Genomic DNA, 14419 nt, shown 5'->3' with positions numbered 1-14419 from the left:
ACTGAGAGTGTAGCCTAGTTATCTGCTATGATGGAAACAAATGGGGATTAAAGTGGTGCTGAAATGTACAGTCTGCTCCGGTATATAAATACATATAAAACTTGATCAGTCATGCTAAAAAGAGAGCCATATAAAAGCTGAGCTTGAGAAACTAGAGCTGAAAACAACAAGCCATATACAGATAGCTAAAATTTTCTTAAACATAATGAATGCATGAGGAGAAGTGCCATCATTGTAGCGCAAATCAAAATATATAATTTATGAGGTCATTATGGTTCAGATTGTCAAAAAAGTGGAATAAATGACAGGATATCAAATAAGCTGTTCTTGCCCACTCTTTCTAATCGTTGTCAGCTACCCCCCTTTGTCTAGCAGCACATCTAAAGCTGCTCCAAGGTGTGAGAGTGTACAGGAGCAGTCAGCTGCATCAACAGCATGTCAGTGATACTCACGTATACTCTTCCTCAGTGAAGATCGGGATGAGAGAGGGCTGAAGGACAGTGATCTCCACCAAAGTACTGTTTGACTTCACCGGCTCCCCGTTATCAAAGGCAATCACAAACAGCTACAAAGAGACATCAGAACGATATACTCATGAAAGCGCAAACACACAATTATCACAACTCCAAACCACACTGCATCTCTCTAACTCCTCTTTTGAAGTTCTTGCCAGGTGTTTTTGGTAGACATGTTCAGCATCTTAATAAAGACATGATATCAAAACCTTGCAAAACTAATACAGGGAAACTGTGATTGCACTGATCTACATTCATAGACTGTGCAAAGGGGCTGAGAGAGTGAGCCAGCAGAGTGAGAGAGATAAGTAGAAAGAATAGACATAGAACTTTTGAAAAAATATACGAAGAACAAGAGTTGAAAAAATAAACAGAAAGACAGACACATTAATAATGAAAAGCAATCTGCAACACTACAGCTGATTGACAAACTTATGTTTCAAATAGTTCTATCTAAAGAGATAGATAGATAGATAGATAGATAGATAGATAGATAGATAGATAGATAGATAGATAGATAGATAGATAGATAGATAGATAGATAGATAGATAGATAGATAGATAGATAGATAGATAGATAGATAGATAGATAGATAGATAGATAGATAGATAGATAGATAGATAGATAGATAGATAGATAGATAGATAGATACTAATTAGAGAATCAGTTTTTGTGCTTATCCTGACTACTTTCATTATGTCCTCCTTAAAATAACAACAACTATATTTTAAATCCGATATGAAATCATCCAATGTGTGTATGGATTTTCAAATGTAAAATAAAAAGTAGCATTTACTTTGTGTTTCATTTCTGCCCGCTGACCACCCAGCCGGCTGAAGAATTTGGCTGCCCTCATCAACTATTTCTACCAGAGCTTTGTTCCAATTAAAATTCTTTTCAATGTCATCACCCATCTTGCACATGTTTGGACCAGGGGATTTAATTAAAGGGGTTTGTCAGTTCCCTTCATTTGGCCATTTTAGAGAAACATTTTCACAAATTGGCACTTTTATGGTCGCTAAATTATTGAAATTGAGTGTACTGATTATATTTGGAATGATTTGCACTATAGTAAATTAGAAACAACTGAGCTGAACTAGACAGTAAGACTGGGCTTTAAATCAATTTTTTTTTTGCTGGTCCATGGAGTTTGTTTTGAATTAACTCAACCAAGATGAATAGACATACAAAACTTATGGCAAAATATAAGATTAAGGAATGCTTCTGAATACATATGATATCGTTTTAAGGGGACAAAATCATATGGGTTAAATAACTAATGTCAAGAAATAAACAAAAAACGTAATTTCATTAGAGTGACTGAATTTAATACTTTTTTTTTATGTAAGACCCTCTTGAGCATAGTAGACCTGTAATCAAGTTTCCACTGGTGACTAAATACTGATCAGGAATGATAGAGGCAAGGCAAGGTCACCTCCTGGGAGTGATAGTGATTTATGTGAGTACCTGGGATTGTGGTGTGAAAACAACCCCAGTTCTTGTTTCAATATTAGCAGATATTACCCATTTACAATATATCAGTACAATTTCATACATTTTAGTCAAGCTCTTTCAACAACTGAACAACGAAAATCTATTTCTTTTAAGCTTTAAATTTTCACTATCACACTGTGAAAATCAAGACAACACGGGTTCCTGCGACACAACCAACCCAGCCTTCTCCTTCTGTGCTATATATAGCTACTATGACTCAACTTGGATTCCACGGGAGCCCTTTTAAGTAGCGCATTTTTTTCCCACTCCTCAATACATCACTGCACCTCCTTCTGAATATCTGTGTCAATGTCTGGCAAGGCTCCAGTTAACATGACAACCACAAGGACAATATAAGTAAAATGTATGAAATGATGCATGTATACATATCTATCATGCATGTTATATACGTAGCAACTTACTTTAAAGGTAACGCTAGGCTCTTCATTGAGGTTGACCTTGGTGATGATTCTCCCAGTTTCCTGCTCTACATCAAAGATGCTCCCGCTGTAAGGAGACCTTTCCTGGTCAACTCTGTAGCGCACAAAACTGGCCGGAGTGCCCTGTAAAAGCAAGAAAAGAGTTAACATAGCTCATAATGGATCATTCTATCAATATCAAAAGTAACCTTCACAAGTTTAAAAAATGGAAAAAGGCGGCATAAAAAATAATGTTATGATTCAAGCCACAAAAATGTAGAAACATTGTTTTTCTGAGCGTACATGTAACTATTTAATTGACTTTTTCGTTGAGCTGAAACGGATTCTGAAGAAAAAAAGCAGATCTGCTCTTTGCCTCTCCTGTGTGGAGCTGCCATAATGCATAACTACATTCTTGTCTTTTTTTTTAAAAAAACGCTTAGCCTATTATATCCACCATTAGCCTGCCCCTCACCAAACATCTGTATATGCCCTCACTTTGATTCACTTAACTATGCTATTCATCAGAGACTTAACAGAGAAAAAAATATATTTAAATGTATCCCTTTGTCCAGCTTAGCACAATCCAGTTCATCTACGGCAATATGGACTTTACCATGACCCTTGATTATGATTAATCATGGATCCTGATTAACAATCATTTCACAGTTAATCTTATTCAAGACCTATCCATCCAGCATTCACGCCCACAGTAGTGAGGAACAGTCCATAATGTAAAACATTGCAAACTGGGGTAGAACCGAACCAGACATTAAGCAGCTTGAGGAAGACTTGGTAATGGACAAGCAGCTATAAGGATGATGGCCACCTCTCTCAGAGGTACTCAAGGCATGTCACACTGGAGAGGGATGTGTAGGTTTCCTCCCAGATATAGTATGCTTCATCCCGACCACAAATAACCAGAAGAAAATGAAAATATACAGTAGGCTGATCTTGCAAATTCAATAAATTTTAAACAAGTATTTATTTGAAGCAACTGAAGGGCCAGAGCTGAGTGAGTGGAATGTCTTAATTTGGTTATTTTATTTGTAAATGGATTATTGACTAATCAGATCTGTGACTAAAAAACTACAGGGAATATAAGAGCTGCCAGAATCAATTATAGTAAATTTGCACTTCTGCAACAGACAGAAAAAAAAGGACTTTCATTTTCAGCTACAAAATAGCAGATTTCTTACATCTTGTTCTGAAGAAAAACAAATATTTATCACCATGGAAACCTCTTGTTCAGACAGTTATAAATGCCACCTCTTTCGAGGAACAGGTAATGAGAAAGGAGGTAATTATCAGTATTTACGGCTTTTTATACACCATATTACTATGAGACTTTCTTTGTGAGTGCAGTTTGCTTATGGCCTGGTGCAAATGTTTAAGCAAGGGTGTCTGTGTGTGTCATGCTGTCAGTTAAATATCAAATCCAGGCCAGGAAAATTCTGGGATTAGTTTGGGGACCTGGGTTGTCAAACCATTTTCTCTCATCTCTATTACACCACTCATACTGTCACTGTGCTTCTGGCTTTGTTTTTCAGGTTTTAGCACTATTGAATATTTACTGTGGTGAAAAACGTCCCTTGTGAGGTTCAGAATGATAACAGCAACAATGTCAAAGTTCAACTTAAAAAAAAAAAAAGTTTTAGTTTTACAAAAACTTGGCGAGGGCGAGCAACAGGAGGGAGAGCCTCCTTCCCAGGTAAAGTGAGACGTAGAACAGCCAGGGTGACATTGTGAAGATGTTCTACCACCCACAGCTAGAATTGACAGCCATCCGCTTCCCTCAGTGTCCATGTGCAGTAGAGAGAATACAAGCTTATTCAGCCTTGGTGAGATCCCACCAGCAGGAGAGCCACTAATAGCATAGGAGTCCAGCCATGCACAACTTTACAAAAAAACCAACTCAGAGCTGAAGACATTTTCCGTTCCACTTTTTAACATAGGATGCCTAAAAAAAAGCTAATAAAGGAAAAACTTAAATATCAGAAGTAGCATTGCCACATAAAAAAGAAAAGTTTTAGACCAAAAGCATGTTACTGAGCAATCTCAGAAATAGTAGAGGCCTCATACAAGGACAGATGCACACAAAGATAATCTTACATACTGTATATAAGTAAGTGCAAAGTGAATACACACACAGCTCTGTATCTCCAATGAGAGGATTGCAGTCTTGAACACACCATGAAAATGGTTTGTGTAATATACTGCAGCTGAAAATGATTCATTTTCTGACAGCAGTATGCAGTCACTAGGAAATATTTTGCTTCTTATTAATTTCACCTAAGCTGTATACAGAGACTGCAATGGACTGGCGACCTGTCCAGGGCGTACCCTGCCTCTCGCCTATTGACAGCTGGAGTTAGGCACTAGCACCCTTACTGACCACAATGGTATAACGGTGTAAGAAAATGGATAGATGGATGAATGGATGGATGGATGTCTACAGAGGAGGTGTAAAATGTGAGTTTGTCGTGTAGCTCATTTTTTAATCTGCACTCACTGGTGGATCTTGGTCCGCAGCAAAAACGGTGGTGATGACTGTTCCCTTCTCTGCATTGGGGGCCACCAAGCCCTTGTACAGATCTTGACTGAAGACAGGTGAGAAGTCATTCATGTCCTGGAATTGCAAGATTTTTTTTTTTCAGCACAAAACTCTGAATTAGTCTCTCGTACAAACATCAATAAATTGCTTGTAAGCAGTGCAACTAGGAAAGAGCGAGTTTGAGAATCTCACTGCGTGAAAAAAGGTTAACAATACGGTTAGATATTATCAACACAAAGCTTTAAATAAACGTGTAAAATAATTCTGACACTGAAAAGCTTCAGCTAAATATAGCACAACCACATAATAAATGTAGAAATAGGTTTTGATTCAATGTGCTTGTCTAAGAATATTATTCCTACTTGTCCTGCTGCTTTTTATGTTTTTTAAATGGAATTAGAACAGGCTGATATTAGCTGGCTAAAAAAAAAAAAAACATTGGTTCACTTACAGTCTGATGCTTAACAAACATGATATTTTATCAAGTCAGATGTACTTTCAGCAACAGCACTACCTTAAAAACAGTAATGGGCAACAGGCTTTTAGATTTCATGGCATGACATTTTTTTGTGAACAGAGATGAGTGACCAGTAGTGTGCTGATTCCTTTTAAAGAATATACACAGCATGTTCTCAGTTTATAGTGTTTAAATATTATGGAAGGGAGATCAAGTTTTTATTCAAGTTTTATTCAGCTTGTTCAAATGATGCAATGTTTAAGAGAGAGTCAGAATCTCACGGCTTAGTTTTATGAAAAAACCCTAAGGAGCCAATCTTGTTATTAAAATGGCAGATTGGAGCTTTTCAAGTAAGAAAATATATTTTCAAATATCAGCAATAAGACAGTATTTTGCTAAAAGTCAAGCCATGGAAGTTAAGACAATTTAAACAAGATCAAGTGTTAAAAGCAGTAGCAACAAAGATGAGATTCCACAAACTGCATTAAGGCATGCAGTCCAGAAAAATGAACAGCTGTCCAATTAGATTAGGAAGCCTGTTTAAATATTAATTTTAGTTTGTATTTTCTACCGTAAATAGTAAAGTTTCAGACTTGTGTGCAATGCATCCACTCAAACCCCTCACTCTCTGAAAAGATAGTTATAATTAGAAAGGTACATTTATGAGCCAATTATGACTTTTATATCGATTTATTTATTGTTTAGAGAGATATTTCAGGGACCCAGATAATTTCACATTTGGAAATGGAAAACTTCCTTGAAATAACAAAAAAAAATTCTTCTCACTTTTTATAGGAAAAGCTATGGATTTCAGTTGAAAGCAACTAAACTTAAAGGTCAAGGTAGTTTAGGTGGTATCCAGGTCTTGTTAAATTGTAATAACACATGTAACACTTTTAATCAGCTTTCTTAGGTTAAATAAAACAAAACAGTGCAAAACACTGCATAAAAAGTTAGAAAATAAACATCTTGCTAGGTGATTTGCCATGTGAAAATAGGAAAAACGACAGGAGCAAAATCAAATATTTGTTAGTATTTAAACCTATCCAATAAATAAACTCTTCCTTGTCTTGATTTTTCCTCTTCTGAAAAGTCAGAGCCATGAGCAGTAGTCTCGCGCTTTGATCTTTTTTGTAGGTTTTGGGATTTTTTTTTTGCAGGATCATATTTATGCTTTGAACAAAAAAGCTTGATTTTTTAGCAACAAATGTTACAGTGGATCATTCAGTTTGTCTTACCTGTACTACACTGAAAATCCTTTAATGTAATAAACATGTGCAAATGTATAATCTCAAACATTTGAGATACACAGAGTAATAAAAGGAACATTGAGAGCTGCAAGACAGGTGCAACAGAAAATCCATCACAGCTAGTAATACAATGTAAACAGATAGCATCAACAGCATAAAAGGAAAGATACGGAAATTACTTCAAATAACTCTCTTGAGGTGTTACATAAAAGACAGAGTGAAATCAGTGGAATCAACTCAATCTTTAGTCCCCTTGAGGCTAGACTGAATCCATTAGACTCATTCGTAGTCATTTCAAATGGCAGAGACAGGTTTGGTGTTGATGCCTGTGCCATTCCTTTACCCTTGGTGACGGCGCACATAATGCCACAAAGCGTGTTTTTATCAGGACATGTTAGAAAACCTTCTCATAGCTTAATTCTGCGAATCTTAAAGAGATAGGCCAGATTCATGAGCAGAGACACTGTGAATGTGCACACATTTTGAAGAACTAATCAGAGCAAAAAAAAAAACACACATTGTTAAATAGAGATGCATGGTCTCACAACACAATCCTTTTGTTCGCTCAGCTTATAAAAGGCTGCAAAGAAAAGACAAGCTTCTGCAAAACCTGCCATAATTGCTGTCACAAAGCTAATGAGTCATTCAGATCGTGAATAGCAGTGCATGCGAGGCAGAAACACCAATCCATCAAAGCTCTTTTTTGTGGTGTTGCAGTGTGGGTGAGTAGGTCAGCAGGCTAAAATGTGTTTTACAAAGGTAATTCAATCACCCACTGCAGTGAGAGACATAGCGCAATGACAGCACAGCTGCACTACTTTAATGTTTTCAATTCAGTTTGGCATTATGGTCTCTGTGTTGTGCCCTTTGAAAGATATTATGACTGCGAAACCTTGCTAATGACTCACTGCATAGTTGCTTATCAAGGCCACATCTCCAGAGCAACAATGAAGGTGTAGAGAGAGTAGGAGGTACAGAGAACAGAGAACTGAGAGGAGGCGCTGCACAGGCAGTCTTTGGGCTCTTACTGTGATGCGAACTGTGACAGTAGCTTGTCCCGGCGGCATTCGGGCTCCTTGGTTGACAGCTTCTACCTGGAAAGTGTAAGAAGCCCCCATACCCATAGCTGCCAGACCCTCGAAGTCCAGGGTCTGCAGCACAGCTAGTTCCCCAGTGATAGGGTTAAGAGAGAACAGCTGCCTGGCTGACTCAGTCTTGATGCGGTATGTGATGTTGGAAAAGAGGTCTACGTCCACAGCCTGCAAGAAGAATGAAGAGAAGCAGAGATATGAGGATTCTAGAAGACGAGAGATGTTGGAAAAAAAAAAATCAGCAGGATGTTTAAAAAAAGCTAGGGTTGTGTTTTAATTTAAAATTTTGCAGCTCCAGGGATTACCCAAATCATTCATTAATCAGTTTCTCATTAAATTAAGCCGCTGAGGAAAGCCAAAGTTCATAAGAATGAAATCCCAACTCACAAAGCAGATATAATTTCCAAAGGCTAATGCAATATATTATAAGATTAAGCCTGCAGGTATTGAAATTATTCAAACCCAGGCCAAATTCAATTTACTGGAAATGTTTACTCAGAAAAAGTTTATTCAGGCAGGAAAACAATAAGTTCAAAATAGTATTGTGTCAAAGTTCTTAAATTACATCTTCTATAAAGAGCTGTGTAAATTCCCATGAGTTCAAGAAAAATAAAAAAATTAAAAAATCTGCAAGCAGATTACACTGCCACCATAAAAGCCATAGGAATGCAGTCAGTTAGAAGAAACCCTTAATGGATAACATAGACATTTTAAAGAAACTAAACCTTGAATTTAGATTTGATGTAACTGATTCAATATGTCCAACTTCTTGCAAAAATATTCACATCCCTTAACTTTTTTCCCCATTTTCTTATGTAATTCATTGGGGTTTTATGTGAAAAACCAGCACCTAGTGGGCAATTCTGAAGTAAAAGGAACACAATACATGGTTTTTGACATTGTTTATTAATAGAAACCTGTAAAAATGTAAGCATCTGCCTTTTCTGTCATAGATCTAATCCCTTAGGGTGGGAAGCTTGGTCATCCAGAAAGGGCTCAGTGTAAAGTCACTGCTTCTCCACATTGAGAAGAGCTCATTTAAGTGGCTCATACATCTGGTTAGAATGCCTCCTGGATTCCTCCCTGATGAGGTGTTCCAGGCACATCCCACCCAGGGGAGACCCTCAGGGAACCCCAGAACACGCAGGAGGGATTATGTTTCTCAGCTGACCTGGAAACACCTTGGGAGTTCCCTGGAGGTGCTGGCCCAAGTGGCTGGGGAAAAGGAAGTCAGGGTTTCTCTGCTTAGGTTACTGCCCCTGAGACCCGATCCCAGTTCAGCATAAAATAATGGATGGACGGATGAAGTTCTGTGCGTTACGGAAGTTTGTATATGCCTGAAGGCATCTTTATATTGATAAAAATAACAAAATGCTGCCAATGCTAATGTAAATCTGGTACATATTTGACTCTGGTTTGTTTTCCCTTTGCCCAGTGGGTATCTACCCTGCCACCAGTGTCAGTTCAGGGGTGATGTGTTGTATAGTTTATGAAGGTGTCACACTGCCACTGTCACTCAAGTACCTTGCCTTCTTTACCTCCCTATTCTTCTTACTCTCCCCACCTCCTGCTATATCCCTGTCTGGGAGATGTCATTCACGATATGCCAGCAATTATTCGACCCCCTGCTAGTGTTTGCTCTACGTGAGACCGGTTTCTCTATGCCTCACCTCACTGCACATATTTATGTTGATATTCAACAGTGTTAGGGCCAGATGCAAACACCTTCAGTTTTTTTTATTATTTATTTTATCTTGTGGAGTGTGTTGATGTTTGCCAGTTAGGATGGATCTACCGAAGTTTGGATATGACTCACGAAAAAAAAAAGCTTCAGGTCTTGTTCTGTCAAAAAGTGCCTGTGGTAAGAGAGAAAGTGTGTCTCTCCAAGAAGACTGTATTTTGGTTGCCACAGATTTTGCCAATTTTGACAATTTTCTCACTGAATAACCAGCCTAACTACTACTTTTGGATATAGGAAGGGGAAAATGGTGACTTTGATGGTAAAAACTTACACTTAGTTTCAGAACCACAGTCCCCACTGGGCTGTTCTCAGGTACATTCACCACATAGTCTCGCTGTGAGAAGACCGGGCTGTTGTCATCTACATCCAAAATCTGGACTAAGAGCGTCAAGGTGGTTCTTCTAGGGTCTACCGCCCCATCTGAGGCCTCAACTATGAGGCTATACTGATCTCTTAACTCTCTGTCTAGAGGTCGTTTTGTGTAGATGCTTCCATTGGCACTGATTACAAACAAGTCAGGATGATTGACAATCCGGTAGTAAACCTGACCATTGGCTCCTGCATCAGGGTCAGTGGCCTAAGGAGAAAAAAAACCAAACAGGGTGTTTAAATGAGTGTACTTCTACAAGAAAAACTAAAATGAGTCAGTGACTTTAGTTTGTTTCGTCTCATGCCAACCAGTTGCAACTGCTGTTTGTTTTTTTTAAACAGACAGACTTTAAGTGCTGGCACTAGTAAGGTGCTCTTGAAGTAAGGTGACCATAACTAGCTCCGTTTATTGCACTAGCAATTTAGCAACAAAATGAAAGGAAATGGTGGAAAACAGATCTGAAATAATCAGAGGAAAGCTTAATAACAGAAAAGTAACGTTCTGTAAAATTGAACATCACAAAAATAAATATTTATGATAAACAGTGGAAAACACTGAATCTTTTTAAATTCACTAGTAATAATAAAAAGATAGATATTCACAAAGAATTAGCAGATGATTAACAGGCTTTAAAACAGCACTGAACACATATTTCACTTCATGCAAACAGCAACTGGGTTGGAGTTGGATCCATTACATGATTTGTTAGAGCTTGGCTTTGTCTCGATGCCTTGCATATTTACAAAGCTTTCAACAACAAAGCCCTGAAGCTTCAGTGATGCAGCCGAGCAAAAACAACAACCTTTAAGTCTCATTTCTCCTCTTGATATGGAAACTCAAGCAAATGTGTGATTTGTAAACCTTGCAATAAAAGAATAAATCTTTAATAATCTATTTCTGAATAAAACATTCGATAAAGAAACAGAGTCAAACATGACCACAGAAAAAAATAGAGATTAGTGGCTGAAAACCACAAGAAACAATGGGCTACTCAGTGGTAATGCAGACATGTAGAGGAACTTACATAGTTCCCTATTCGATTCTACATGTTTAGCACTTTCCTGTAACAGAATGTTAGGGGCATCGTAGATCAAATAAAAAAAATGAAGCCACAAAAGGAGTAGATGTGTGAAATAATGTGCCATAAGTCCTTTAAGGTTTAAGTGACACATTTAGGAGTTGTTCATGTGGATAAATGGAAGTGGTACAGCCCAGGTGCGGACTCGATTTAGCCATGTAGCAGCTTCTTATTTACTGTCTGAGGCCAACGCAACATTTCTCCTTCAAAGTGTTCATGGTGAGTCTACACCTGGGAGATATTGTTCTGATATAGAAAAAGAGCCACTTTTTTCTCAGCTTTACGAAGATTTCTTTTTTTTGTTTTTGGGGGAAAGTTAGTCAAGTTCACCCCGTGTGCACAAACATCTTGTGGTCGTTAGACACGGTTTCAATCATCAAACAGAGTTTATCCAGAACACAACAAAACATAAATCAAATTGCTGCAGAATTTTACATGACGCCTTTATGATGATCCTGACACAAGCTCTTATGAATTTGTCCACCAGTTGTCAGCACTGATGAGTCTATGGCTCCCCTGCTGAGAGCAGGGAGAATGGGTTTAAATGTTGCATGAGTTATCGGTTCCAGAACAACGACTGTCAGTGGCGGTAGCCAAATTTTTGCTAATCTATTCAAGTGTGTGTAAAAAAAGAACAGGTGGGAACTGGTTCCAATTACTGTCACGATAATCCAAAGCACTTTAAGGCTAGCATTAAGCTACTTAATAGCATTATGTATTTAGACTCCAGTCATCCAAACCCATGGCAACTGCCTGGAGCCTCATTGCTGCCTCCATTATGTCTCCAATCCTGCAGGTGAATTCAAGGCAGATGATTTTACTATAACTTCATGTTTTAAAAGAAAATGCTTAAATGGACACAAATAGTAGCTTATTTTCAACACTCTTGCTTCTCATCCACTTGCTCTTCTGTCACTCGGACAGTTACTTAACATATCATGCAATAGGGAGCTGGAGGCTCCTGTTTTGAAAGGAGTAAAATGTGTTCAGCTAGGCACAGGATCTTCATCTCAAGAAGTTACTCAGGCTTGGGAAAAGGCACAGAGCAATTACTGATCACTTCTCAGCTTATCAGAAAGGAATGATGAAACTGAGAGCAATGCTTGGTATTCATGTAACACTGTCAGTTAACAAAAAAATCTATCAGGCTTCACAGCTTTTAGCAAATGTTGGCCAGTTCAGGTGTGTTCAACGCTATGTCATAAATGGCATATCCTGGGATCTGGGCAGACCGTCTTTACGCTCTATATGTTATCTCAGGGCAAAATACGATCACTTAGCAACATAATGACACACTTCACAAATGAACTCTACGAGTCAAGATTATTTAGAAGCTGCATCCCGAGGGGAACGGTCTCTTCAAATGCTGTGCAATGAGCATGATGTCTTAAAATGCAAATCTGTGCTCCCTGCATGAAAAATAGCATAGCATCTCTCTCTCTGAAGACATATGTCTCTCCACCATGAAAGGATTACCTCAAGATAGATAAACCAGAAGGAAACTAAAATATACTGAAGGCAGACACAGAAATAATAGTTAACACAAATTTAAAGGCAGGTACTGCAAAAGTGCTCAATTTCCAACATGTAAAGACATTTTGAGTGCTTCTTATTTATATGAACACATTTCTATTGGACTTTAAAGAACGCCAATTTGACTTTATTTAAAAAAATGAAAGGGTTTATGCTGCTGTAGATGGGCTGAGGTGAGACAATGAAGCAGTCATGAGGTTCAAAGAAGTTCAGGGAAGGTTCTGTAGAATTACAAAATGTATTCTTATCTGTCTGAAGAACAGATATGCATGAAAATAAGATTTTCTGTATTTTCAGTACTTAAATTTGAGCCAGCTGTACTTTTAGTTATTACAGCTCAGCAGAGGGAAACCATACACAGGGTATGTACTCTGCCTTGCAACATCACAGTTAAGTTGGATTAGTGAAGCAAGTTGGACCTTGTATTTGTGCACTATAACTCAGTGACGGGATGTTTGTTACTGTAGTATAAATCATTTAAAATGAAAAGAACAACACAACACTTAATTTTGATCTTTCATTTCCAGGAGGACTTTCGACTTTCCCACTTCAGTTAGCTTTTCTGGATTATATAATTTTTCCAAAATCAATCTAGAGTTTAGCCATTAAAGCAGTTCTCTTTAAGCTGGTTTCTCAAAACAATTCTATATTTTTTGCTTACATCAAAACTACCATTACTGTGGCGCTACTTTTAATAATCTCCATCAATCAGATGCAGTAACAGACATCCGTATTTGATAATATAAGTCTTCTTCCATCAACCTGTTCCTGCAGCTACGCCATAATCCATGTTTATTGGCAAATGAGTCTCTCGTGACAACTTCTCTCCACAAAGCCTCTGGTTGCCAAGAAACTACTGATTTTAAAGAGACTCAGCAAGAAACTTTGTCCAATCAAATCAAAACCAAGACTGATCACCACGTTTTGTGCATTACACAACACTGTAAGTTGTTCATTTTTGAGGAGAGCTCTTTTTATTTAATATATCTCTGATACCTCAGGAAATGTTTTTTCAAACACTTTTTTTTAAGTTAATCTGATTCGGACATGACCCAAAGTGCGAAACCTTCAGGACATCCATCATAAGGTACCGAAAATAAACAAGCACCGCTATTGCATCCTAAAGTCTCCCAATGCAACATAGAGAGTAGGTTAGCGCTGAGTTAAGCACTTTAATGTACTTTTCTAGTTGGTGACAATCTCAGCTCAAGATGGTGAGTTGCCAGCTCAGAAAGGCTTTCAAACCAGGGCAAGACGTAGGGAGTTTGTGCACTGGACTAAGCCCCTTTCTAGCTGCTCACTGTATTTGTGAGGAAACACTTGCAAGGGAGACTAAAGAAAGCTTTACTGCTTGCAAACACCAAGTTTCTTTCATGTGTCCTTTTGTTCTCTTTCACACTTCATAAACTCATAATGCTTTCTCATATAACAGTGTGTACAGCTAAACTGAAGACACTAACAACTTACAGACATGAACATCTGTTTGCACTTGTATGTAATAGAACGCAATAAAAGAGAGACCAGTTAACAAATAACCAATGTCAAAAGATATATAGTAACCTAAATATCTTGGCCAACTTTTTCTGGACTTCAATAAGTACAGGAATGTCTGCGTATTCTGTAGAGTAAACCTATAACAATGGTTACAAAAACAAGAATAACAGGCTGGTTTATATTCTTCTTCTGGGTCATATTGCATATACTGGGAGACAATGTCAACTATCTCAATACCCTGATTAATCCACTGACAGAATTCAGGCCCTTTAATCTACATGAGTAATAAGAAAATATGACTACGCATGGCAGCTCAGCCAAGGCAGCCATCAGGGAGGCAACTGTGAGTCAACTGTGTTGAATAAAATCAGGTAATTCTCAATGGACAGCAACAATAACTAAGTCATACCTTACTTTGCAAT

At 37.9% G+C, this 14419-nt stretch overlaps 1 protein-coding gene across 9 annotated transcripts in view; it reads right to left on the bottom strand.

Moving 5' to 3' along the window:
- LOC102234462 (protocadherin-15-like) overlaps positions 1-14419 on the bottom strand; it is a 175772-nt gene that overhangs the window by 42245 nt on the left and 119108 nt on the right. For all 9 annotated transcript variants that reach the window (XR_002752137.1, XR_002752138.1, XM_023327534.1 and 6 more), the window contains 5 exons: positions 9794-10099; positions 7719-7949; positions 4942-5058; positions 2433-2573; positions 453-565 (listed from right to left, as the gene is read on the bottom strand). Coding sequence is in view for 7 of the 9 variants with exons in the window: in XM_023327534.1 (XP_023183302.1) it covers positions 453-565; positions 2433-2573; positions 4942-5058; positions 7719-7949; positions 9794-10099 (908 nt within the window). In the remaining 2 variants the exon portion in view is untranslated. The remainder of the gene's footprint in view (positions 1-452; positions 566-2432; positions 2574-4941; positions 5059-7718; positions 7950-9793; positions 10100-14419) is intronic.

Source organism: Xiphophorus maculatus, chromosome 22 (assembly GCF_002775205.1).
Source record: "Xiphophorus maculatus strain JP 163 A chromosome 22, X_maculatus-5.0-male, whole genome shotgun sequence".
In the NCBI taxonomy this organism is placed as follows: Eukaryota; Metazoa; Chordata; class Actinopteri; order Cyprinodontiformes; family Poeciliidae; genus Xiphophorus; species Xiphophorus maculatus.
This window is presented reverse-complemented; position numbering and strand designations above follow the sequence as displayed.